Raw genomic sequence first — 25,438 nt, 5'->3', positions numbered from 1 at the left:
CTTTCATATCAGCAAGAAGAAATAGACTCAAGGATTTAAGAGGGAAAAAAAAGTCGATCGATAGGAAATTCCGCGGAAGAATATAAGACAAAAAAAAATAAAAAAATAGCTGGATTAAAAAAAAAAAAATGGATTTGTCCGCGGCACCATCGGAGCCAAGGGCCAGGAGCAGAAGCTCATCACCACTAAGGGCTGGCTCACCACCTACAAGCGAGCCATCCTTGCCTTTACCCCAAGCATACACTTTGATGAGTTCCTTCAACTCGTTCTTGACGGTCGCAATCCACAACATTCTCTACTATCGGGGCATCTACCCGCAGCGAACCTTCATGTCAGTCCGCGCCTTCAACCTCCCCGTGCATCAGAACCGCCACCCTGCCGTGTGCAGCTGGGTCCACGATGCGGTCGACGCCGCGATAGCCCAGATTGCTGATGGCGCCGCCCAGCGGATCGGCGTCGTGATTCACGCCCCTGCCGTCAAGCCTCTCCCCGCCAACAACGTGCCGGATAAGGCTGCCGCCATCGCCGCTCCCACCACGCCGGGCCAGAAACCTGGTCCAAAACCTCCCCCTGGAACCATGGGTCCCCCTCCACTCCCTGCAAAGAGAGCGATTGCCATATCAACTGGCAAGGTCTCACGGCCGGCCACTCAGCCCTCGCCTGCCACGACCAGGACAGTCCAGACCACCATAGCAGCAACCAGCCCTGCCACCACCAAGACGACACCCGGTGTGGACACAGACTCGCCGAGGCCTGCCATGCCTCCTCCGCCAAAGCCCGGTGCCGTGCTCGAACGATGGATGTTTGACGTTTCCGAGTTTCCCGCCTGGCCCGGCGGGGCCGAGGCTCTGGCAAACTTTGGCGTCGACGATCCCAAGAAGAAGCCCAACAAGAAAAAGGGCGATGGGAATGAAGGCGATGGGGATGCCGGCCGAAATGCCGAGGGAGCCGATGGTCGCGATGGCGAAGAGGACGACGAAGATGATGACTCCGAGTCCGGGGAGGAGGCAGCTGAATTCACCGACAGTGACGATGAGCAAGAAAACGACCAAGAGGGTGACGAAGAGCAGCGGCTGGCTTTTGATAGAGAACCGAAGCTGGCAAGTGTGCCGCCGGAAGACGAGATCAACTGGGTTGATGTCAACGAACACCTTCGTGGGGCCGTCAAGCGCCTAGCAAATGCGGGCGAACAGCTCGCACGTCTACCCGAAGGCTGTACTTTCACCATTGCCGTTGAGTTGCGAGATAATGCCCGCCCACCACTCAAGGTTCGTCATCACAACTCACCACAAAACCTGGCCTTGTATGCTAACCTCAAACCTCCAGCACCCCCAAGCCTGGATCCCAACGCAGTCAAACTCGCAGCCGCCATCAAGGAAAAGGCTGAAGCATGGCCAAGAGGTTGGTGCTGCCAGAACAACGGCTGTTCGCTCCGTTGAAGCTGGTCCTCTTTTCTTTGAGTGTTGGGTTGAAGAAAGCAAGGCCAAGTTGCTCGAATCAACTCAAAACCTGGCTAAGCCAATGTCTCCGATCAGAGAGAAGAAGCAATAACGTCAAACGCAAGCAAGACCGAGCTCCGTCCCATCGTCAAGAAAGCCAGTGAGCGACTGGTTTGATCAGTCCATATCAAACGCTGTATTCCCTAGTATAGAACTGCTAGCTTGAAAATGCATAGTAAGGCAGAAATGCTATGTAAAGAGTAAAAAAGGCCACATTAGCTACCGGCCTTTGAGAACACAACCAACCTAGAGTACACAGCCGACCACAAAAAGGTCTGGCTCTTGTCGTCCCACACAGAAAGCCATAAGAAGCCTAGAACGCCGGACCTAAAGCATTACCTCGTGAGTAAACTCCTTCGCACATAACAAGGTATCATCACTCAAAGTTGAAAAGAAAACAACAAAATTTCCCACAGTGAGGTCCACCTCAATTCTCACCACCCTTTAGCAAGGTCCTCAAGCTGACAATATCTCTGCGCAGCCGTGCATTCTCCTTCTTGACGCGAGCCGTCTCCTCGCTTTGCTCCTTGAGTTTTGCCACCAACTCTTCCTTATCCTCGCGGCCCTTGCCCTTCAACGCCTTGACAATCTTGCCCAGCTCCGAGTTGAACTTTTCGTAGAGCAGCTCGTTCTCCGCCATTGATTCCTTGTACAGCTGGTCGATACCTCGCACCTTTGCCTCATTGGCCTTCATTGTCGTCTCCATGTCGCGCTCAATGGCCGCATGGCGCTGTGAGGACTCGGTCGTTGCATGATAGAGGCGTTCTTCTAGCGCTCTGATGCTGGCCTGTAGCCTGCGCACCTCCATGGACGTGGAATCCGACCGAGGTGGCATGGAACCGTTCACTCGAGCCATATCCTCAGTTATGCGGGACAGCTCTGACTGCAGCGTGGCGTCTACATCATCCGCCGCCTTCTTTTCCGACTGTAGGCGCTCGCGAAGCTTCTGGGGCGACTGGAGTCTTAGCTTTTGTGTCGATGACGACTTGGTCGGGCTGGTCTGGGAACGGCCCAACAAGTCAGATTGACCAAACGCAGGATTGCGCGTTATTCGCAGTGTGGGAATCTGGGAAGTCGACATGCTCTTAGAATGCGATGGCTTCTCCAGAGGTGGTGAGGTAAGCGATGACTTCAGCCCCAGCCCCAGCACGGGTTCTGCAAAATTCTCCTTTTGACGTGGTGACATAACTGCCCCTTGCAGCGTCCTCGGGCTCACTGGTATCTTTGAAGGAGTGGGCAGTTTTGTTGTCGAATTAAACTTTTCCGAAGTCTGCTTGTTGATGCGTAGCGGTAATGGGGGAGTATCTTCCAGGCTTGCTGCTGCCATCAGACTCTTCAGATCCGATAGAGAGCTTCGCCTCTTGATTTTGAGTGGCCTCTCTGGTATGGTTTCCACTTCGGGCTCCCCAATCGTCTCCAAACGGTGCGAGCTAGCGGGTCGGGTCATGATATCATCAAATGCCCCAGCAACTGGTGGTCTGTCGCGGGAGCCAGGGCGCCGCAACCTGTTAGGGGAGGGCATCCCCATGTCGATTGACCTGGCCCGACCTGCCGACGCCTTTGATAGGCTGGAACTCTCCCCAGTTGCGGGATGCCTGCCATGCTTGCTCAGACTCCTCCACATGGATGGGCGCTCGGAGTCCTTGCTGCTGCTGTTTTGTCGTAAGAGAGTATCGAAACCCAGTTTCCGTCGAAGCGATGAGGTGTTTGATGTCAAGGATCCCGTCGCCGACTTCTGGCTTCTGGTCATTGAGTTCATGGACTCATAAGCTGAGCCGCGGAAGCCCGGGTTGGATCCAAAGCCAATTTCCTCAAAAATACGATCACAGTCCTCTACCAATCGATCGAGGAGATTGATGTAAACGTTGGGGTTGCCGTCGAGAGCCAGCACCTCGGCGAAAGCTACCGTGAGTGCCCCTCGGTCGCCGTCGTTGGCGCATCCATCCAACAGGTCCGCGAGTAGCTTGATCAGCGCCGTGAAGGCTCTGCGGTTCTGCGGGGCCATGTCAGCGAAGAGATAGTTTACAAAGTCTGCAAAGTCTCCCGGTACCCTCCTTGCAGCTCGCTCTTGTAAAGCGTCGAGGGCCTGGACCGTCATGATGGGTCCCATTTGGTCGCGCCACGCAATTCGTGTGAATTTCTCGAACGCGGCGAATATTACTTCGGATGGGAGGTCAGCGGAAGCGTCCCAGTCAAACGGTGATTCTATCAACCGGTTGTAGAGATCGTTTATCGACAGCTCGTCCGCAGAAGATCTGTTTAAGAGCGTTCTCCCAACGAACTGTCCTTTTCTTGATTGCAAAACAGCCACATATCCGGTAAAGGTCTGTTCGAGCCGTACCAGTGGGTTTTCTGGTCGGTCCTCATCCGTTTTGATGGCATCCTTATCCCTGATGGAGCCGCTTAAGGAGGTGATTTCATGCCGACTTGTCGAGGAGCTATTAGAACGGCTCAATACTGGTGGGAATAGGCTGGAGCTTGAAGAGTTCAGAAGTTGAGGTTTCTGTAATTTCGATGGGCCGGAAGACTCTCCAGATATCGACGAACCCCCCAAGAAGCTAGACAAGAGCTTCACAGGTGAGGAAGCTAAGAAGGACCTGGTCTTCTCTGCTCTTGATGATAGACTCAGCCCGCGTAGCGTTTTTGTATAATATGATACCAATGCTGGGGCAAGGAAGTGATTCCCGACGTTAAACTGCTGGCTCAACAGCTGGATGACTGTTTTTGGGAAATATATGTTAGCATATCACAGTGAACTGAGAAATCGAGCCATGTTTCCTTACTTCGTCTTGAGACCGTCGGCAAAAAGTCCTCTAGCGCTATATCATCGGTAAACCGCTTGCCGTTGAGCCCCAGGGTATTCATGCTGACTTTGCTCTTTCCGTCTCTGCACTTGACCTCTATCAGTATCTCGACGCCGTAATGTCCCACGGGCGCTGATTTTGTCCCCTTGTCCGTGTCGAGAACGATGCGAATGGGAGCTGGTTCCCTCCGCCCCTCGATGAGCTGATCAGCGCCCTCTTGGAAAACGGCTGCATGCAGTCCCAGGTTGTTGTCGGGCATCCTGACAGATCGGAGTGTCCACGTCGGATCTTCCCGTTCCTTCTCGGGGAAGCGAGCTTCTATCCTGGACTTGACGATATCTTCGCTCCATCGTGACGCCTTGGCCTCGAACTGTTCCTGTAGGAGAAAGCAACGTGATGTCACCGCCTTGCCGCTGGCATAGCCTCCGGCATGCGAACCTTTCATCTCCTGCGTCGACGTCATCCAGATCATACGATTATCCGCCGATTCGGTAAATCGAACATCTGCTATGCTATGCCATCCAGCAAATGCAATTTCATAGTAGCCGGGGCCTCCTGCTGCGTTCGTCATGGAGGCGAGTAGTCCCGCGGGAGAGGGCTTGTCAACCTCACGAATTAGATCGCGGCCTTTTAAGGTTGAATTTGGCTTTTTCTTCAGCATTACGATGCAATCAGAGAAGACGAGAAAGATGCCAGCACGATCCTGCAACGAGGTCTCGGTGGTGTTATTATATGGCGGGGCGAGCTCAAGAAAGTCGGTTGCCATTATCAACCTCCCCTGTGGCTCTAGATCAATCGGCCAACTCTCAACCAAATTTCGGAGGCGATGTGTGACAGGTGGTTTGTCCTGCAGTGGTTCGTCCATGGAGCAGATATTTGTGATTATGTCTCGTGCGCGAAGCATGAGCTGTAAAGCAGGATGTGTGATGGGCAAGGAGCCTATTATTTGGTCAATAAATAGACTATAGCGCGGCAGCCTTTGCACCGGCTCGATGAGGATCGAGCGGACAGCCTGTTCGCCAGTCTGCGTTACACGTTGGCGGAAACTTGACTCCTTATCAAGGAACGAATTCAGCAGCTGCGGAAAGTTCTGACTGGCGCGGATATATTCCTGATAGCAATCAGTGAATTTCGGAAACCATTCCAAGAACGTTCGCGCCATGGCGAGAGCTCCGCTGGGGTCTTTGACCCGGATCGAGCCCCCAGCTCGTGAGCTCATGGATGTATTCTCGGCGTCGTTAATTGCATCCTCCTCCGTATCGTCCATGACCTTTCGCAGTGCTTGCATGAAACCTGTGTTGATCTGGAGTATGCGTTCGGCGGAGCGCGGAAAAAGCCTGTTTATCTCCTCCTCGGTAGGGCTCAGACTCTCGGCGGATCGGTTCTTCGCGCTATGCCTAAAGTCGTCGGCAATGTGGTTGACCAGCTCGTTCAGCTTGACCACGTACCGCTCCTCGGTATCTACCAGCTCGCCCATCTTCATCCGCAGTTCAATCTTTTGATCCTTGGTATAGGACCTCCCCCGGTTGAGTGAGCTGGGTTTCGACGGGGCGCGTCGGAGCTTGGACGTGGGCAAGAAAACAGGCTCGCCAAAAAGTTTGATCAAAGGCGTGTACATTCCATATTGGCGCAAAGTTGGATCCAGTATGTCATCCTCGTCCTCTGGCACATCTTCCAGATCGTCCGGGTTAAGTGGGACTATGGCACCAGGGGGTAACACAAGGTCGACGTCGACATTGCTCACGTGCTGGGTCTGGAAGGCTGCCTGGAATATATGTATGGTATCGGCGGTGTTTTCCGCCTTCGCCATTGCCTTGGCCAGATCGGCGGCATGCTGTTCGTTAAAAAGCGCCGGGGCGGAGCCAGGCCGGCGACCTCGAGTCGTAGGGTATTGGTTCTTGAGATGGGCTTTGACCGACTGCGGGAGCTCGGTGAAGTATTTGAAGATACCAAAAGCAAGTCCCCGGCAGATCTCATCGCCCTGGAACTCGCGGGGTAGGTAGTTGACGGCGGCATAGAAGGGAGAATTCGGTGAGATGGTAATTCGAGGGTAGGATTGCACGCCGGCGGGACTGCAGACATGAATCTGGAGGCGCGAGCTGTTGAGGGTATAGTTTGCGGTCGTCGAGGGGCCGTGGAAGACGAGGACAGGCAGGTGACCGAGCAATGGATCGGTGGTATGATAAAGAGTGACATGCTCTGGCGAGAGAGCCAGCTCGTCAGTGACACGGACCATGGTCGGTTATTGGGCCGCTCGCATGGTCGATCTGCAGTATTGGCAAGCTTGGCCTAAATAGATGAGGCGATGGATGGGTAGTATCGCCAGGTCAAGCACTCGATAGATGAGAGGTTGCGCCGACTTGGATTGGTAACGATTGTGGCACGAGTGGGACGGTTCGGAGACGAGGACGGGACTCGAGATGAGGCGCCTCAAGTAGACATTATGTTTTCTCTGCGGCCGGATAAAGATGTTCCGTAGCCGTTGAAGTCAAGGAGCGAGCGAGAAGGGCAGTTCGACTCGGTGGCGGCGAGTTGGGTGGTTGGGTATCGACGGTGGTCTATTTGGTGAGACTTTTGATGTGCGTGCGTAAAGAAGGTGGTTGATAGGTTTGTGTTTATCGGCGACGATCACCAAGAGAGGGGACTGTGCGCGCGGCAGGCGGGTCTTTGCGTAAACAAAAAAAAACATGCGCTAGCAAGCCTAGATCGCGGAGAGCATCAAGCTACCACAGGGCCTACGTAAGGAAGATGGAGAAAATGATGTCGTTTGTCTGCTGCTGAGGCACAATTTTGGTCCTTAGGGAGGAGCAAAACTAAAAATGCCCTTGGTTGTAGGTTTCTAGCACTGTGACAAGGGCCCCAGACATTGAGAAGCCTCAACCTTGTCTTTGTTTTAGGCGGTCAAGGCGGTCAAGCTGAGATCGCGGGAGGGAGCGAACCCACCCACAACTGCGCGTGTTTCGGTCCGCACGCGTTTTGGCGTAAACAAAAACAAGGTGGTTCGGCGAATTGGGATGCACAATTAAGCAGCACTTGGTTACCCTTGTCTGCAACTACCCCGCCATTTATTTCGCCCACTTACAGCCTAACGTCACCAAATCGCCGTAATTATTCAAGATTTCGATGCGAGTATGTCCACACCCTATCCGAGTTGGCGCGACAACAGCAAACATGTAACTAACAAGTAATTTGTGCGCCTCTTTTTTTTTTTTTTTTTTTGCCCGCCTCGATCACGTTTGAAGAATAAATAACTGGTCATTCCCATTTAACGACTTGAGATTTTGCGCAATTTTTCCTAAAATGAGAGATAAAACTGCATAAGGGTCAAGACATGTCCAGCCAAACAAACAAAGGAATTCCATTTTCACATGGGCCCGATGGCATAGGGTATAAACTACTTGAGCTTCCTCCAGAGCTTGTCACGCTTTTGGAGGGCGATAATCCACCGTCGTGAGTTCTTTTTTTTTCTTTTTTTTCTACTCCCTCTCCTCTGTCCCTCGGCGTCCCGCCCAGCATACCCTCAACGACAACTCCCGAAGCACGAATCTAACTTGACAAAAATCCAGTCTGAAACTAAAGTCTTCGCCAGCCGCTGCCCTACTTGAAGCAGGCGGCAAAACCTACTCGCTTAGACAAAAGAACACGTCCAACGCTCTCATCATTCTCCGGCCCGTGGATGAGATTGCTCAAAACTCCAATGCGACCTCAGGTATATTTACGGAAACGGGTGTGCGTGCGATAGCTAGCGTGCACGAAACTGTTGAACTTCTGCCGGAAAATGGACCAGTTCCTGCGGCAGCCAAGCCCAAAGGTAAATGGCATGAAAGATTTGGCCGGACTAGGTAGTTTCTGCTTACCATGGGCGCATGATTTCAAGGCGTATAAGGTTGTGTCGATACTGCACGCAGCAGTCGAGAAGGACCAAGCACAAAAGTTTACCATTTCGTAATTGCATTGGGCTTTTTGTTACAAACCCCGCTTGATGTGTCTAATACAATCATACAACTGAACATCTCATATACGTATCGATCGCTTGTCAGACGTCAGAGCCATATCTTCCATGCCTTCCACATAACATCCATATCTCATCTCGTCCAATCTCAACCCGCTTCATCCCATATCGAGACAACCTTTGTGGATACAACCTTTTTGAACATGCATGTACTCTGTAGAAAAGGAGAGGGGTTAAAACCAAAAGCAATCTACATCATGAGGAGGCATTGTGTTCTGGCAAACCCAGCCAAAATCTATGAAGTTGCCAAACGCCAATTATTTTACTTTTGGCAGACCAAGTGATCATCACTTCAGTACTTGCTCTGGATCGATCCTCAAGGGTTTCCTTCTCCGTATCTACAATTAGTTCTGAGATTTTTTTCTCCCAGCCGAGACTCTGCCGTGCTTGTCATCATATGGTGGATGAGGCGTTTACATGGTAGTAACGACTCTCAGGGGTATGCCGCCGGATGAGGAAGTCCGGTTTTCCCTGCTGGAAGTCCGGACTTGCTCTCGTACTGACAGTTTCTTAGATCTATCAATGATCTCTTGTTTCCATTGTCAAGCATCCGATGGTAAGTTAATTGTTGGACGGGGTAAAAGGGAAAGTTCGGGTCCTGACAAAGACAGAGGGCAACAAAGCTTCATGTTATGTATTCTCACGATGGTCAGATCCAGCGTCAAGGTCGATCGGGTTTTGCTGAGAACCTAGCTGAGACGCTGCCATGTTTTGCTGAACATCATGACCAAACATGGGTAAGCCCTGGGCTAGTATAGATTGGCCTGGTATATTGAATGCGTCCATATTCGGGACCAGTGACTGGTCTGGTTGAGCAGGCCGTTGTTTTTGTTGCTGTAATTTCGCGCCTTCAGAGTTGGGAGTATGCTGAGAGTAATCCCGGCTCCAACTTAAACCTTGCATCTGCGCCATCTGGTTACCAGGAGGGTTGGGGTCTGGGATAGCCTGCCATTGCGGCGCGAGATGAAAAGCAGCCCCATAGCCCTGGGGAGCTGCTGGCGGTATACGTGATATAGGCATAGCTGGGAGGACTCCATAGTTTTGATCCCACGGGAGGAATATAGGTGGTGCATTTTGCACTTGTGGAATTGGTGGATAGAACTGGGGCTGCTGATCAAGAGCATTCTGCGCTCGAAGGGGCTGTGCGAGCTGCAATGGCAGGGCTGGCACAAGTGCATTTTGTACAGGGATTGACGCTCCCAAGGTCAACTTCGAGTTTATGGGCTGATGGATCGACTGTGGGATATCTTGAGCAATGACTACTCTCGGACGGGCGTTGCGCTCAAAATCTTGCCGGGCTTTTAGGCGTCCCTGTTCCAATGTCCGTATCTGTGCTGGAAATGCGGTGGGAGCGGCCAAGGGTTAGTACTGGCGCATGAGATGTAGGAGAGGAACAAGTATACCAAGGAAGATTCCAAAGGAGGTCGTATTTGCTTCTGGATATTTTGCCGAGCGACATATTTTGAAGCACTAACCTTCCATCCTGGCCTGGAGTTCACGAAAGTAAGCATTGCCTTCTTCTTGTCGTTTAGCCAGAGCAGCCTTTCGTTTCATCTCCTCGCCTTCTGACTGGGAGGGGAACTTTATCTTGAGCGAATCGCTATCTAGTTGCGGATTTGCGGCCATGGCAGCCTGAAGAGCCACCTGCTCTGCTGCAGAGACTTCATCCTCATGCCGCTTTTCAATATTTTGGTCGAACAAGGGACAGTTCCCAGGCTTGCCGCCGTAGTTCCTCCTGTCAAAATGATCATACTGGCAAGATTTGTGGCAAATATAACATTGTACATTGCCGCAACTCGGCTTGGTACACGTCATCTTGTTACAGCCAGACTCCTTGATGAACGGCGTCTTGCCTGCGAAGATATTAGCGCACAACGTGAATTTTGTCCTAGTGAAATCGCAGCGGAGCTACTTACACTTGTTGCAAATACGAATCATTGCTGCAGACATGGCCTCTTCGATGACATGCCGTGCCGAGACACTATCATCCTTGGCATTATCTTCTGCCGCTTCCGCGCAGGTCTTGGGTATGTGAGTCTCGAGCCGACAACTCCGACAGCTGGTGATTCCACAATCGGGGTTTCGACAGCGAAATTCTTTATCGAGATCGATGGCAGGATATTCTTCCGCATACGGACAGAATGGGCACGTCTCTAGATCTTCGAGCCCTGCCTCGCGGATGGCCTCATCTTGCTCGACCCTCTCTAAGGCAAAGCGAAGCTTGCTGTCAAGCTGTAAGATCTGAATTCTGGAAAAGCCCATCTGGCAATCTCCATCCAAAGACATGCATTCAATCCTGAATTTATTGAGCCCAACTAGCCTTTCCGCCTCGGAAGTGAAGCATTGCCGACAAAAGAACTGTGTGCACATTTATGTAAGCAAAGTTCGCGCGTATAGTTCTGGCCGGGCTTAAAGCCGAAAGCGGAACCTACATGTGGCTCTAGGCTGTTGCAGTAGACCATTCGATTGCTTGCGAACTCCTCAAAGCAACATCCACATTCAGAGACCGATCCTGTGGCTTTGGCGAGGACAAGGTTCTGTTGCTCATCCTCCACGGCCTTTTGTCCCTGGTCGAGTCGCCTTGAGGCATCCTCTTTTGCTTGATCAACACTAACGGCAGCCAGCAGTTCCTCCAATACTTCCCTTTGTTCTCCCACAGCTGAGGACACTGCGTTTGCCAGATTGTTGTCCACTTTCTTGACGGTTTTCTTTAATATGAAATCATATGTTCTCACATCGGGGTCACTCAGAACCTTCTGTACAGCCAGGCAGGTCTTGAATGTGCTGCGATCGTTCAGCACAAACATCGAGTCCAGTGTCTTGACCTTTACGTTAGGGAAGCGTTTCCTGAGTGCATTCTTTCTGCAAAGAACCCTGTTAGTCTCAGAGATATGGAACATGACAGCGGAGCTTATGCGGGAATGGCTGCCTACGCAGTAATTTCGTATGCCTTGGTCATGCATTTGTCACGATATACCTGTCCAGAAAATCGTTTGCCCATCTGTTCGCTGACATCCTCGTTGCTTGGTGACCGCTTGCGCTTCTGCCGTTGCCGTACCCTTTTTGGGTAAGATTTGCCATCCTCAAGCAAGTCAGCTATATGAGCTATGACAAGTTCGGCATTATAGCCATGTTTCTCGGAAATGGCGCCGAGCCAGTCTTGGTCAGCATCCGGAAAGATGCCTAGGGCCGTCAAGTTGCATGCCTCTTTGGTTTGATCTGAGATGCTACTTGGTGTTTCGCAAGTAGCTTGTAACTGAGGCCCGGTGGGTGACGCCATGGTTGATTGCAATTGCAATGGTCAAGCAAGCCCTTGCCAGCGTGACGCATGCAGTTGCTATCGGGTACCAGATAAGGCTATCTACCCATCGGGCGAAAGTGACCCAAGTGATGTGAAAGGTGAGGCCAAGTTGACGTGGACGGAAAGTGGCGGAGGAAGAGTGACGAGGTTGTCTGAATATTTACCGACGGAATTCGGGTTGGGTACAAAAAATCAGCACCCATTACCGCCGGGTTTGGTGGAATTGCTGAAGAGGGTGGACAGATCTGGCGATTAGTCGATGGACGCAGCTACTGAGGCGAATAATTATATGCCAAGGGCCCCCGGATTATGGAGAAGCAATCATTGCGACGATAAGTTTGTGAGTAGACGACAGTGGCAGATCTGAGAATGTCAGATCGGGTAGAACCAGTTGGTTGCTAGGTATGGTAGGTGGTGCGCAAACGCCTGTTTTGAAATTGGCAGGCGAGATGTTCCGAATTGGGAAAGGCAGGCGAATTCGATCGATTATTCATATACCTAGGTACCTATGCGGTCGGCTGAATGCATGGTAGGTAGGGTACACTCACTACCTACTTAGGCATGCACGTATACAAGTGGTAGGTAGGTCGGTAAGTAAGGCTGGTTGGGGTAGGTTTGTGAATATTAAAGAGGAGTGGAGGAAAAAGAAGAAGAAATAAAGCTACGAACACCGGCTTGCCATAGATTGACGAGAGGCAACAGTGATGATCCTGATGCGAAGAGACAACAAGTATTAGCAGGGTGCTGGTTGAAAGAAATCGAAAAGAAATGGCCGAGTGTTATACTTGCCAGATTCGGTCATTAAGTTTTGCTTTGACGCTACCTTGGCGCAAAAGCCATGTTGTCAAACACAGTATTAATGGACGAATTGCCGGGGGGAAATAGTGTAACGAGCTCTTTGGTATTCGCGCCTAAGTAAAATATAATAGAAATGGACGTCGAGGGTCCTGAACGAGGGATTAGGATGCCTTGTGTGTTGTAAAGGCAAGTAAGGAAGTACCGCGACCCAGATATCGGTTGAAATACAGCGAGACAGTAAAAAAAAAAAAAAAAAAAAAGAAGACTTTCACGAAAGTTGCAGAAAAGGAAGGAGTAAGTGAGATGAAAGCAAGGGAGGCTGAGGGGTTGAGCTCCCAATTTCAAGTCACAGACCACCTGCAGGGCCAACATCAAATATGCCTTCTTTTACCTGAATCTGAGCGATCACTTTTTGCTACCTTAACTACCTAGGTACCTAGGTACTTAGATACCTAAGGTACCTACGGACAGAAAGCTCCTCAACCTAGGTAAGTAGGGGGATAAATAGATGAATTCCTTTGAGTTTTGCCGACTTACAGTGATCAAGGTAAATTTTCATCACCACCAGTAGCATAAAAGAAGAGCATAGCATATCTGCAAGCAGCCCAAAGAGCAAATAGTCGCGTGAGACCGCGGGGCAAACTAAAGTAAGGAATTGGATAAGAGCCAGAGTTCAAAGTTCGCAAGACAAAACCAACTGGAGCGTCTAGAACTTTTAGTTAGGAGGAGTCGAAGCATGTTTGTGGGCGTGGAGCGAACCTTGTAGGATTTATGCCGCTGGCCGCGCGATATTCTTTCATCCTTACGTAGTTCATCATAAGCGCTATATATCCGTACTTGAGCCACCAACATGGACTCTCAGTCCCGAGGTACGTACAAAACCAGTCAGCTGTGGTGTCCGGGAACACATGAATTCTGTCCCCAAATCGTGCCCGTACTAGCCCGAACATATCTCTTATGTTGTATCGTACAGTCCTAGTGGCAAATACTGCATCGCTTGCCGAATATGAATACCTAGGTTCGATCGCTTCATAGAACGCACTCGAACATGCGATCACTGGGGTTAGGTTTGGTGAAATAAATGATATCAGCCTCGATGTCGTCAGCTGTTATTTCCACAAAAATGGAAGAAAAGCACCATCTGCTCACAGCGACCTAAGCTAAGTGGCTGTAAGACTGCTACCGACTAGAGGTCGATCCCCTCGGTGACAATAAAATTCAACCAGGCTCACCCAGGTATAGAACACATGAGCTCAAATGCCCAAACACCAAACGCCATACGCCTAACAGCTATGCTACATTACCAAAATCATGGGAGGGGCGCGGCCCTCGAAAGGTTAGAAAAGGAACCGAGAAACATCCACTGAAAAGGTATTATCGCTTTAAACAACCACATGCGTGGAAAGATGCTCAACAGCCTCCTTTATGCTTCTCAACATCCTCGTGTTCACGCAGAATGGGCACCGCACGGGGCGTTCCGGGCCCGACAACTGCGGCGCGCTGGCACTCGGTATGGGAGTTAGCTTGAGGTCGTCCTCCGCCCTAAGCAAGGCCGCTCCATTTTGCTGCTGAGATATTTGTTGTGGCTGCTGCGGTGACTGTTGAACTTGCTGATGGTGTGGGTGTTGTTGTTGTTGTTGTTGAGACTCAAACCCACTAGTCACCAGGGTGCCAACACCATTTCGGGCAGGCATCAAGCATGTGTCAATCTGTGCCTCACCACTGTTTCCTTGCACCACGGAAACCTCTTCCTGCTGCTGGATTTGCCGGAGGGCCTTCTGCAGTGCAAGCTCGGGGTCATCCTCCTCTCCCTCCACACTTCCACCAGACATGGACGGCCGATCGTGCGTATCCGAGGTGGTGGCGGCAGCAACTGCAGCGGCCGCCGCAGCAATATCCATGTGTGATTGCTGTTCAACGGAGGTAGCTCCTCGGAGGGCAGTGTCACGAATGAGAGTGCAATTGTCAAGACTGACATCTAAACTGACGACACGCTGGATAGTTTCCTGAATGACACCGGGTGGTGTGTTTGACGTCAAGCTCATTATGCGAGGGATCAGGTCGATGAGATATGGTAAATCCAAGGGAGTTCCATCAGGGTTGCTGCCATCCTGGCCATGAGGCGCGGTAAAGCGAGAACGGCGGCGCATCAGCAAGCCATACCGTTTCTTGAACCGATGGACCCATCCAGGGGAGAAATTGGGAGGCTTCTCGCCCTTGTATCTGGGAAGGGACTCGAAGATCTGGGTGGCCTTTTGCACAAGCTCCTCGTTACTCGGCTGGCGACCTCGATTCACCATGTCTGCATGCCAGACGAGGACCAACTTTTCAACATCGGGCCAATTGCCGAATCGCAGGCGCGAGCCTGAAAGCTGGGAGTCGCCATCGAGGCGGGTGTATTTGGGAGAGAGCGAGTGCGAAACGGTCGATTGAGATATGACGAGGCCGTACTGTGATTCGAACCAGTCGATACAGGCCTTGTGCGATGGGCGTAGAACCTGACTGTTGGCCCAGCGACGAAGCGATCGACGCTGATCTAGAGTTAGGGAATGACGCTCCTTGTTGGGGGTTGATGCACTGCGCTGGGTGGTAGAGTCCTCGGCTGGTTCTGCGCTAGTAGTGTTTGGAGCAGCATCGGCGTCGATGGGGTCGGCGGCGGTGTCGACAGCAGTTTTGGATTCGTCGTCGTGGTTGTTGGCAGAATCCAATTGCTCTCCACCTCCGTGGAGTGAGGTGTCATTGGTGTCATCTTTAGTGAAATCCATGACAAGCAAGGTCGCCCTCGCTCAGGCCGAAGGCGATGTGTGGATTGCGCACTATCCGAGTTCGCTAAAAGCGAGTGTGAGAGTGACTTAAAGAGTGTTTTGTGATTGAAATATGAAATACGACGGGGTGAGCAACTCTTGGTTGAGAAAGACAGCCCTGCAAGTGGGGTGGTCGTGCTTTTCGGTGGGGTTAGCGCCATTCTTTTATGCGATTGCAGATGACTCGTGTTACAAAGATCTACAATTTGAGACTTTGTCGTCTGAAGAACAATTCACTTTCCTGCAAAGCTCGTCAAAGACCCTTGAACAAATAGGCCAGTTCGTACCTACTTGTCGACAAGCACTTTATGGACACATACACTTATTGAGGAATGCATAGTTGAGCTTCAGAGTATGAGGGCAGAACGCCGTGCCATCGATAAACCTTGAAATGCAAACAAGTGGATACATATTTAGTTTTCTAACAGCTGCTCTGTAAATATCAGTCTATCGCGGTTGCGGTAGTTGTCAGGCGTGCAGGGGACAATAGTGGGAACAAAGCCATGGCAGTGGAGGTCAGGTGAAAAACCATTGGTCATGTGATGTTGTCCTGCCGTTTGTGGCGATCGGCCTGAACCCGATCGTGGCATCCGCCCAATGATGTCGTTGTGCCTGGCGGTTCCATTATTTTTTCTAGCATGCAACAACAACCTGGTAGCTTTAAAGGCATTTTGCCCACCTGGGGTCATGATACTATAACTAGGACTAAACCGCCATTCCTCAACATGTACTGGGATGGCCATATCAAAACATGAAAATTCATCGAGGGTTACATCGACTGGGTCTACGTAACCCTGGTTGATCGGATCGTATTTTTCTTTCTGTTAAATCTGCGGTTTTGCAAGCTTTCTTTGGCAAGATGCCGCCGCGAAAACGGCTGCGTGACGCCTCTCCATCGGCAAGCGCGAATAGCTCTTCGACGGGAAACAAGAGGCAAAAAACCAAGACGAATTTAGCTGTTCCTCCTCGAAAGGCAACACTTTTCGACTCTATCGACACCGTCTCCACACCAGGAGCATCTACCAAGACTCGGTCTCCGGCAGATATTATAGGCGTCAGCGACGGGGACGACAGCTCGCTATCTTCATTGTCAGACACGGAGTTCAAAGATGTGGTCGCAGCAGCAGATCGCAGCCTTGATGTGGCCAACGAAGATAGCGATGGTAGTGATGATGACGACGATGACATCGAGTTCGAAGACGTCCAGGCTTCTCTTGCCCCTTTTGCCGAGGATTCCGTGCCATCTGGGGATCTTGAGCTGACACTTGACATGGACGGGAGGATTTCGCTCACTAACGAGTACGGTAACAAAAAAGGGCCGTCCAAAAGGGAGCGCATCACGCGCAATGCGGTCCACCGAGTACATGTCATGTTCCTCATGTGGCATAATGCCGTCAGGAATTCGTGGCTGTGTGACGGCGAGGTCCAGGGACTTCTGCTCTCTCATATTCCGCCCCGGGTCTGGGAAGAATACGAACGGTGGCGAAGGGCCTCGGCTCTCGACAAGGCCAGCGACACACCTGTGCTCACCTCAAATGTCACTAAACCCAAGAGCAAAGGCAAGGGGACATCCAAGGAGACGGTGAGACCGTCAAGACGCGACTGGGGCGTTGCGGCTCAACGGTTAGAGAGTGGAACTGTCGATATGAGCCACGGAGACCCGCTCTTCAGACTCATGAAGGCATTGTCTGCCTGGTGGAAGCAAAGATTTTGTGTCACGGCGCCAGGCCTTCGAAAAGTTGGTTATATGTCACTTGAGCGTCTTGACCGCTTGACTAAAGGGTTTAAAAATGGAGAGAAAAACACGGCATTGTTCGGAGAACGTATTGAGAGCCTGGACGAGTTTAGGCTCTGTGCTCAGAGCTGCACTGGTTCCCGAGATGTGGGTGCCCAACTTTTCACAGCCCTGTTGCGAGGGCTGGGACTGGAGGCACGGATGATTGCTAGCCTTCGTGAGTGAACCAAAAAAAAAGTTACATTCTTGAATGCGTGTGATTTTTACCATTCACATCGTAACTAACTTTAAAACTGCAGAACCCCTAGGGTATGGTTGGTCGAAATACGAGGATGCCGACCCCGAAGAACAGCGCAGTACGCAGCCACCTCCTGAGAAGACAACCCAGACCAAGCAACCTCCTCAAAGGAAGAGGAAGAAGAACGAAACTCGACAGCAACATGGATCCAGTCGATCACAAGGAAAACAGAATGGGGTTGTTGACGAGGAAGATTCGAATGATGTCGATGATTTTGAACCACAAGAAGTGAATAGTGATGACGAAATGGTTGTCGAGGTACCAAAGAAGATGGTCTCGCAAGGCAAAACATTCGACAAGGACCTCGAATTTCCTCACTACTGGACTGAAGTGTTGTCTCCAGTTACACATAAGTACCTGGCCGTCGATCCGGTTGTCAAGTTTACCATTGCTACCAACAGAGAGCTTGTCGAAAGTTTTGAACCCAGAGGTGGCAGGACGGAAAAAGCCAGGCAGGTCATGGCATATATTATGGGCTTTTCGTCTGATGGAACCGCCAAGGACGTCACGGTTCGGTACCTCAAACGACAAATGCTGCCAGGTCGGACCAAGGGTTTTCGATATCCCATAGAAAAGGTTCCTGTGTATAATCACAAGGGCAAAGTGAAGCACTATGAGCACATTGATTGGATAAAATCCGTTCTTCGTGGTTACGTCAGAGGAGATAAGCGGCACCCCATTACCGAAGTGGATGAGGAGGAGAACTCGACAGACTTACGACCGGCCAAGCACGAGAAAAAGGAAGTGAAAGAAGGCGACGAGACTCTGCAGTATTACAAGCAATCCAAAGAGTACGTACTCGAGAGGCATTTGAAACGTGAAGAGGCACTTTTAGAAGAGGCCACGCCCGTGAAGCTCTTCAAAGTAAAGGGTAAAGGTGGAGAGTTTACGGAAGAAAACGTCTACCTGAGAAAAGACGTGGTTCAGGTGAAGAGTGCCGAGACATGGCACAAGCAGGGAAGGGCACCCAAAGAGGGAGAGAAACCGTTGAAGATGGTTCCATATCGTGCGGCCACGATGAACAGAAAGAGAGACATCGCGGCGGCCGAGGCGGCCACTGGACAGAAGGTGCTTCAAGGTCTTTACAGCATGGACCAGACCGACTGGATCATTCCGCCCCCGATCAAGGACGGGATCATACCAAAGAACGCATATGGAAACATCGACCTTTTTGCCGAGCATATGTGCCCACAGGGTGCGGTGCACGTCCCATTCCGAGGCGCGGTCAAGGTGTGCCGGAGACTTGATGTAGATTACGCAGAAGCTGTGATCGACTTTGAATTCGGACACAGGATGGCGGTTCCAGTCATCCAAGGTGTTGTCATTGCAGAGGAGCACCACGACCGCGTTATGGAGGAGCTGGCCAAGGACGAGGCCGAACGGGCGCGTAAAGAGGATGCGAAGCGGACGGCGGCAGCTCTGGCCATGTGGCGCAAAATGCTCATGGCTATGCGCATCACCAACAGACTCCGGGAAGAATATGGCAATGTTGGTGACGGAGACTTGCACATCATCCAAACCAGCCGGGGCCGCGCCGATGAAAGCACTCGCAAGTCCACAGATGCTTCTGCTGGGTTTGACGAGGACACAGCCGGCGGATTCCTGCCCGCAGGGTACGAAGACGAAGGCCAGGAGACAGCATGGGACGCGACGGCTGAAGATAATGTGGCGGAGGACCAGGAAGCCCCTCTTGTCTCGAGCTATTTCCCAGTTGCTGGGGAGGACGATGAAGATGATGATGACGACCTTGTGGTCGAGGACGCTCAGATGGACGATGCAACTTCATCAGCTCTTGCTAGCGGGGCCGCTATCCTTGGTACTACTGACCGTGCCAGCGAGCATGTTGTTGTCTCTGATGATGAACAGCACCAATCTGATGCCCCAGATTTGGAGGATGTGGTTCATTCCAATGGGTCAAGTCGGGCCACGGTGTCGAAACGACGCCGAGCCACCATCGAGGCTTCACCCGTTACCAGGGGGAGGCCATCACGCCAGGCTGCCAGGAAGGCCAATTCAAAACTGAGGCAAGTCGACTCGGATACTGAAACTTAAGAAATTAATTGAGTACTTTTGCAATGGCTGGCGAGCAGGGGATCTGCTATGTAAGCTCGTATGTAATGGAAGGCCAAGGATCCGAAGGAATACTACTGTGGTGGGGTTTCAAGGGCTTACAAACCCAACCCCTGCATAAATATAATGTTCACCAACCCGGCTATATTCGAACTTATCCTGTAACCACAACTACATACAATCTGTTAAGTCTACTTTTTCCAGCCCCCCGTTTGTTGTTTTTTTTTAATTGGACGATCAGGTGAGGTGTTGAAGGGCCTTGGACTTCATATCGATTCAGGGGTTGGGGTATAAAGCCCTTGAAACCGTGACAGGAGTTTCTATTTGCTGCAGTTATGTGAGGGGTCGAGGAATTACTAAGTGACGAAGCTGGAAGCACATGCTCCATGCAATACGGAAGCTTGTTATAAAGGCGAGTTCCCGCCCAACTGTTTTTCTCTTTTCCAGTTCTCCCACGGTAAATATCATAGCTAATTTATCAACCACTCAGGCACTTCAACATGTACAACTCGACGAATAATACAACGACTGGCTCGGAATCGATATTCGGCATGTTGGCAGAATGGCAAGTGAAGTGCTTGATCACCATTACGATGCTTCTTATTAGTGGCCTCCTTTACCTGGATCGCCCGGTTGTCTACCCAGGTATACCTTTAATGGGAGTTGGGAAAGGGTGGTTTGCGTATAGGCAGGCAGTTAGGAAGTATCGCGTCAACGGAAATGATATGGTGAAGGAATATTCCAAGGTACGTTTAGATCAAGATTTTGCTGAACCAGGGCGTGTAAAAGTGTCCATCTAATACAGGTCTCCTCAATACTTTTTTTTTTCTTATAGACCAATAAGCCCTTTCAGGTCATTACAAATACAATCACCAAAATTTTCTTACCAGCTGAATATGCCGAGGAGATCAAGGGAATTAAGGAGCTGAGCTTTAGCAAGAGTGTTATAATTGTTAGTAGTATGGAAACAAGTGACAACCGACTAAAGGCGGGGAGTAAGTAATAATAGTTGAACCACGCAGGACATTTTTGGCGGATATCGTGGTTTTGAAGCCATCACCGCCTTTGCTGACGACAGCAATATCATCCAAACGATTTCTCGTTTGAAGATTACAACTTCACTCAGTAAGCAGGAAAATAAAACTAAAATAAAACCCCCTTCTCATGGGCTAATCTTGGGCTTTCTAGAATATCTAACCGACGAGATATCTGACGAGGCATCCGCTGCACTACAAGAACATCTGGGAAATGACGCTCAAGATTGGAAAGAGGCCAGCATCAAACCCATCGTCCGCAACCTCAACGCCCGCCTCTCGGCCCGCGTCTTTGTCGGACCCGAGCTCTGCCGAAACAAGGCCTGGCTGGAGGTATCGGCCAGCTACGTTAGGCAATGCAGCGTCGCAGCCCTTAAACTGCAGGAGTGGCCTCGTGTGATGCAGTGGCCTGTCAGTTTCTTTCTCCCCGAGTGCAGAGCCCTGCGACGCATGACGTGTGATGCGCGTCGGATCTTGGAGTCCATTTCTTCGAATCGCAACAAACCGGTAGATCCAAAGCGCCGGGGAGGAGATACTATCTTGGTGTGTGCTGCTGCTGCTGCTCCTCTTCCTTGCTTCCTTGCTTGCTGCTGTTGCTCATAAAGCAAACCGCCTTCACCTTGAGCTTATACTAATACCAAACTTGATATCCCCGTAGTGGATACAAGAAGCCCTCACCAAGGCCAAGCTCTCCCATAAATACTCGGTAACAGACTTTCAGCTCGGCTTGGGCTTCGTCGCCATCCATACAACCACCGAGCTGCTCACCAATGCACTTTTGGACATAGTAACCATCGGATCGGAGCTTATTGATGAACTACGGAGAGAAATTATACAAGTGTTCAATGGGGGACATGGTAACACTTTATACAACGACGGAGAGGTCTTTACAAAGGAGCGGCTGTATAAGCTACGCTTGCTGGATAGCACCTTGAAAGAGACGCAGCGCCTGGGCATGTCAAGGTTTGGTACGTGAATTTGCACCATTCTCCCCCTACTGATACATTGACATAAGCAGCTCTGTTTTTTTTTAACATAAGGGTGTGAAAAAAAAAAAAATAAAAAAAATAAAGGCGTCATGCCACGTGTAGCTACAGCCCCCGTCACACTCAAATCCGGACTTACAATCCCGGCCGGCGCCTACACCAACGTGCTCTTGACGGCACACACGGACCCGTCGATATACCCGTCCCCGGAGAAGTTTGACCCGCGCCGCTTCCTGTCTCTGCGATCCCGTCCGGGCCAAGACAGGAACTGGCAAATGGTGACGACCAGCCCGCACCACTTGGCGTTTGGGTACGGGGATCACGCGTGTCCGGGGCGGTTCCTGGCCGCGGCACAGGCCAAGATTGCGCTGGTGAGGCTGCTGATGGAGTACGACTGGCGGTTAGAGGGGGGAAGGCCAGAGAGTTTGAATATGGGCGGTGGGATAAGTTCGGCCGATCCGAATGCAAAGGTCTTGTTCAGGAAAAGGAAGGCGGAAGTACTGTTTTGAGTAGAGGAAGATGAAGATGAAGAAAAAGAGTTTAAACTAAAGAATACTTTAAGCTCGTGTAAAACGAACTTGGTATGGTTCATGAGGAGCTTCGTTTTGGCATTTTGATAGGGAGCGTGACTCACGGTCAGCCAACCCTGTGTAGAGGTTTATTTTTCAAGGGGGGCTAAAGGCAAGGCACGTTATTCGAGTTTCAAATTACTATAGAGTTTATATACATTATCAAGTACTCAACCGTAGTATCAAGCCAGTGGAACCCTATTCTAGATAGTTGAGTCACAGCGACTACTTATTACTCGGTAGGGCTAGCATTTACTATAGTGATGTACTTTGACAGTTTAGTTGCACAGTGATTTTGGGTCTTGTGGGCGTTCTGAATTAAATAGCAGTCTTGTCAAAGTGGAAAAGAAGTACGTGGTAGATACGAAATATCGAATTGGCGGAAGCCTCTAGGTTAAATCACGGTTGCAAGGTGTGGAGTTTGGACTAGAACCCAGTATCATAGTATCCAGTATCCAAAAGATAAACATTATCCGAATGCCTGACTGATAGATAGCCCTGACAACACTTACACTAGGTAACAAATGGTGAGAGCAGGTGGTGAGTACTGGTTACATTTACTTTTAGATAACGTATACATACACTATGTGGGTCAAAAACGTGGGTTGAACAACATGTTAATCGGACGAGTTGTATACTATTCACCTTAGCTACCTAGGTTAGCAAGGTTAGGTACCTTACCTATTTGTACTTGAATGGACATACCTTGAGGTTGTAAACTCTCTATTGAGGCAACCCATGGTCTGGAACCAGCTTAATTGTTACTGCTCACTATTTACCTTCGCCAGGGTCATTTCTTCCTGCTATAGCAATTATAAATGCTGAATAATAAACCTAAATGCAGAAGCCAAGAATTATTTAGATCCCTTGGTCTTTTCTTCCCGCCGCCTATCACTTACATACTGATATTCGGTTTTTGCTGCTGCTGGGAAAATAATACACATTCCCACTGTTATCATCGTTAGGTAATTTTGTACTCTTTACATATCAGACATTGAACAACCAACATAAACAATCTCTTGATACTTTGCACCTCGGCGTATCTATCCCTCATTATTTAACCACAGAAAAAAAGAGAGAGAGAGAAAAAGTTGAAACCATGTTATCACAGGAAGCTTTATATCCTTACTCGGTCCCCGTCGCCCGCGAAACCGTTGGTAGATCCGGCTCCCTAACCTCCCTCCCCGTCCGCATCCACCGGCATAACTCCCTGGCAGATGCCGGGGCGAAGTGCTTAACCGACGACTGGGATCGCATCTTGAGGGATGACCAGGATAAAAAGTCCAACGGCTCACTCAGCGCCGTGGGCCACCGGGGCAGTTTCATCTGGCCTGAATGCATCCCTGACCGGCTCGGGCTATTATGCTATTTGCTTGACATGGGGTGTCTCCATGACGGTTTGTATTTTTGTTTCTCTTCTTGCATAGTTCCTTTTTTGCTGTCTTTTTTTCCCCCAGGCAAAAAAGATGGTGATAGTTTATGGTTGAACTAATGGTGTTGTAAACCCAACAGATGTCTGCAAGGAACTGTCCATCGTCGCCGCATACGCCGAGCATCTGGACCTGGGCGCGGCTATGTGCTCTTCGGACTCGAGAGTCCTCAGTGTGGATTCTCGATCCGCCAAAACTAAACATCTTGTTGTCCAACATCATCCTCGAGTGTATAAAGGTGGACCGTGTAGGCGCGTTGCGAATGCTCGAAGCTTACCGCAAAAGGTGGTTAGCAATCACAGAGACGTACGAGACGACGGATAAAATTGACAACTTGGATGAGTATCTCGAATCACGGGCTAACAATAGCGTTATGGGGTGAGCTAAACATATACATACACACACACACACACACACACACACACATACACATACACCACCACACTCGAAACTACATGTAAGAGTCTCTGTTTGTTGACAAAAAAAGAAAAGTGCGTATTATGCTATGCTCGAGTTCTCTTTGGGGATTTTCATCACGCAAGAAGAGTACAGTTTAATGGCTGCACCGATCAAGCAGGTAGGACGCTGCATGCTCCTCACAAACGACCATTGGAGCTGGTCCTGCGACCGCCAACAGGTCAAAACTCAAAAAGCAACCAAGGTCTTGAACACCGTCTCATTCCTTATAAAGCAAAACCCAACTTACACCGAAGAGCAGGCCAAGCATGAAATAGCCGACATGGTCGTTGCCGAAGAAGCCAAATGGGTCCAATCCAAAAACCGCCTTTATGCCGAGAATCCAGACCTTGGCGATGATGTGGTCAAGTTTCTCGAAAACCTTCACACGGCTCTGGCTGGTAATGACTACTGGAGCTCGCAATGCTACCGGCACAACGACTGGACTCACGTCCCGACGCAGCCAGTGCCATGCCACCTGCACGTTTACGAGTTGGTGGGATTGGGCCGCGCGGTAATGGCACAAGAGTCGAGGATCCTCGCCGGGGCATCGTCACCATCCCAGGATAGAAGGAAGTCCACATCCTCCCAAGAAGATTTGAGTTCGCCGCCGTCATCTGTCTCGTACACTTGCGACAATACAGACGGCGACTTCCTCAACCATAAAGTCACAAAAGCCATCACCACCACCACCATCACCAAAGCCGAGGAGGTAATTTCAGCCCCGATCCGGTACATCCAATCCTTACCGTCCAAGGGTTTCCGTGCCGCCTTGGTCGACTGCTATGGCAGGTGGTTGGACGTGCCGCAACGTGAAATGAACATCATCAAAACCGTAATCAACAGCCTACACGACTCTTCCCTTCTCTTGGATGACATTGAAGACGACTCCAAGCTGCGTCGAGGATTCCCCGCCACGCATCTCATCTACGGCTCCGCGGCGACCATCAACAGCGCCACATATTTATACGTACAGGCCGTACAGGCCGTGCATGATCTGGGCTGTAAAAGGACAATGGATGTGTTACTGCGCCGTTTGCAACAGCTCTTCCTCGGTCAATCCCTGGACCTGCACTGGACTTTTAACCGCACATGTCCCACCAAAGCCGAATACTTTGGCATGATCGAGAAGAAGACGGGAGCCTTCCTATCACTGGTTGCGGAGCTCATGATGGCCGCTTCTGTTTCTGCTTCTGCTTCTGCTCCCAGAGATTGCGGCAGCTCCACCGAGGGCCCCGAGAATGTATTTGAAGCATTTTCGTACCAGTCCGGACTGTACTTTCAAGTCCGCGATGATTACCTCAACATCACGTCGGCTGACTACGCAGATAAAAAAGGCTTTGCCGAAGATTTAGACGAGCAAAAGTTCTCCTATCTGCTCGTGCACCTCGCGCACGCCCGTCCCGACTTGATGGTTCAGGTCGAGGGCCTCTTCAAATCGATGCGGAGCGGGAGGGTGGAAAACGCCGAGACCAAAAAGTACCTGGTTTCTCTATTGTACAAAAGCGGTGCGGTGGAGGCGACGAGGGAATTGCTGGTCCGGTGGCAAGATGATATTGTCAAGGAGATTGACATCTTGGAGAAGCACTTTGGGACGCCGAATCCGTCGCTGAGGTTGTTGATGGAGACTTTGTGGATTTGA

At 50.6% G+C, this 25,438-nt stretch overlaps 8 protein-coding genes across 8 annotated transcripts; 5 read left to right on the top strand and 3 right to left on the bottom strand.

Moving 5' to 3' along the window:
- Positions 1–28: 28 nt before the first annotated feature.
- PgNI_03798 (uncharacterized protein) lies at positions 29–6,539 on the bottom strand (the record flags this gene model as incomplete). The annotated part of the gene is made up of 3 exons (XM_031123851.1): positions 29–1,262; positions 1,321–4,217; positions 4,283–6,539. 2 exons carry the CDS (start codon positions 6,537–6,539, stop codon positions 1,927–1,929), a joined length of 4,548 nt encoding a protein of 1,515 aa, XP_030985095.1. The 3' UTR covers positions 29–1,262; positions 1,321–1,926.
- PgNI_03799 (uncharacterized protein) lies at positions 129–1,439 on the top strand (the record flags this gene model as incomplete). Its single annotated transcript, XM_031123852.1, has 1 exon — positions 129–1,439. The coding sequence occupies one exon, from the start codon at positions 129–131 to the stop codon at positions 1,437–1,439; it is 1,311 nt and encodes a 436-aa protein (XP_030985096.1).
- A 1,005-nt stretch (positions 6,540–7,544) lies between the features above and the next one.
- PgNI_03797 (uncharacterized protein) lies at positions 7,545–8,277 on the top strand. Its single transcript, XM_031123850.1, has 2 exons — positions 7,545–7,753; positions 7,870–8,277. The coding sequence occupies exons 1-2, from the start codon at positions 7,635–7,637 to the stop codon at positions 8,147–8,149; spliced, it is 399 nt and encodes a 132-aa protein (XP_030985102.1). The 5' UTR covers positions 7,545–7,634; the 3' UTR covers positions 8,150–8,277.
- Positions 8,278–8,310: 33 nt separating this feature from the next.
- PgNI_03796 (uncharacterized protein) lies at positions 8,311–12,457 on the bottom strand. Its single transcript, XM_031123849.1, has 6 exons — positions 12,406–12,457; positions 11,249–12,326; positions 10,748–11,177; positions 10,232–10,673; positions 9,791–10,168; positions 8,311–9,649 (listed from the first exon to the last, which is right to left on the bottom strand). The coding sequence occupies exons 2-6, from the start codon at positions 11,593–11,595 to the stop codon at positions 8,946–8,948; spliced, it is 2,301 nt and encodes a 766-aa protein (XP_030985101.1). The 5' UTR covers positions 11,596–12,326; positions 12,406–12,457; the 3' UTR covers positions 8,311–8,945.
- Positions 12,458–13,796: 1,339 nt separating this feature from the next.
- Positions 13,797–15,179, bottom strand: PgNI_03795 (uncharacterized protein; the record flags this gene model as incomplete). The annotated part of the gene is made up of 1 exon (XM_031123848.1): positions 13,797–15,179. One exon carries the CDS (start codon positions 15,177–15,179, stop codon positions 13,797–13,799), a length of 1,383 nt encoding a protein of 460 aa, XP_030985104.1.
- An 867-nt stretch (positions 15,180–16,046) lies between these two features.
- Positions 16,047–19,303, top strand: PgNI_03794 (uncharacterized protein; the record flags this gene model as incomplete). The annotated part of the gene is made up of 2 exons (XM_031123847.1): positions 16,047–17,170; positions 17,253–19,303. Exons 1-2 carry the CDS (start codon positions 16,078–16,080, stop codon positions 19,301–19,303), a joined length of 3,144 nt encoding a protein of 1,047 aa, XP_030985103.1. The 5' UTR covers positions 16,047–16,077.
- A 518-nt stretch (positions 19,304–19,821) lies between these two features.
- PgNI_03793 (uncharacterized protein) lies at positions 19,822–22,146 on the top strand (the record flags this gene model as incomplete). The annotated part of the gene is made up of 6 exons (XM_031123846.1): positions 19,822–20,067; positions 20,157–20,273; positions 20,344–20,446; positions 20,510–20,898; positions 21,014–21,323; positions 21,429–22,146. 6 exons carry the CDS (start codon positions 19,822–19,824, stop codon positions 21,848–21,850), a joined length of 1,587 nt encoding a protein of 528 aa, XP_030985098.1. The 3' UTR covers positions 21,851–22,146.
- An 863-nt stretch (positions 22,147–23,009) lies between these two features.
- PgNI_03792 (uncharacterized protein) lies at positions 23,010–25,438 on the top strand (the record flags this gene model as incomplete). The annotated part of the gene is made up of 3 exons (XM_031123845.1): positions 23,010–23,307; positions 23,514–23,718; positions 23,833–25,438. 3 exons carry the CDS (start codon positions 23,010–23,012, stop codon positions 25,436–25,438), a joined length of 2,109 nt encoding a protein of 702 aa, XP_030985097.1.

The sequence above is a fragment of the Pyricularia grisea genome (genome assembly GCF_004355905.1).
Source record: "Pyricularia grisea strain NI907 chromosome Unknown Pyricularia_grisea_NI907_Scaffold_2, whole genome shotgun sequence".
Taxonomy (NCBI): Eukaryota; Fungi; Ascomycota; class Sordariomycetes; order Magnaporthales; family Pyriculariaceae; genus Pyricularia; species Pyricularia grisea.
This window is presented reverse-complemented; position numbering and strand designations above follow the sequence as displayed.

Coding starts and splice junctions, on each gene's coding strand:
- PgNI_03797 (XM_031123850.1), top strand. CDS start 7,635: ATGTCCAGCCAAACAAACAAAGGAATTCCATTTTCACATGGGCCCGAT. Junction 7,754..7,869: donor GAGGGCGATAATCCACCGTC/GTGAGTTCTTTT, acceptor ACAAAAATCCAG/TCTGAAACTAAAGTCTTCGC.
- PgNI_03796 (XM_031123849.1), bottom strand. CDS start 11,595: ATGGCGTCACCCACCGGGCCTCAGTTACAAGCTACTTGCGAAACACCA. Junction 11,178..11,248: donor AAGGCATACGAAATTACTGC/GTAGGCAGCCAT, acceptor GGTTCTTTGCAG/AAAGAATGCACTCAGGAAAC. Junction 9,650..9,790: donor ACTCCAGGCCAGGATGGAAG/GTTAGTGCTTCA, acceptor CCGCATTTCCAG/CACAGATACGGACATTGGAA.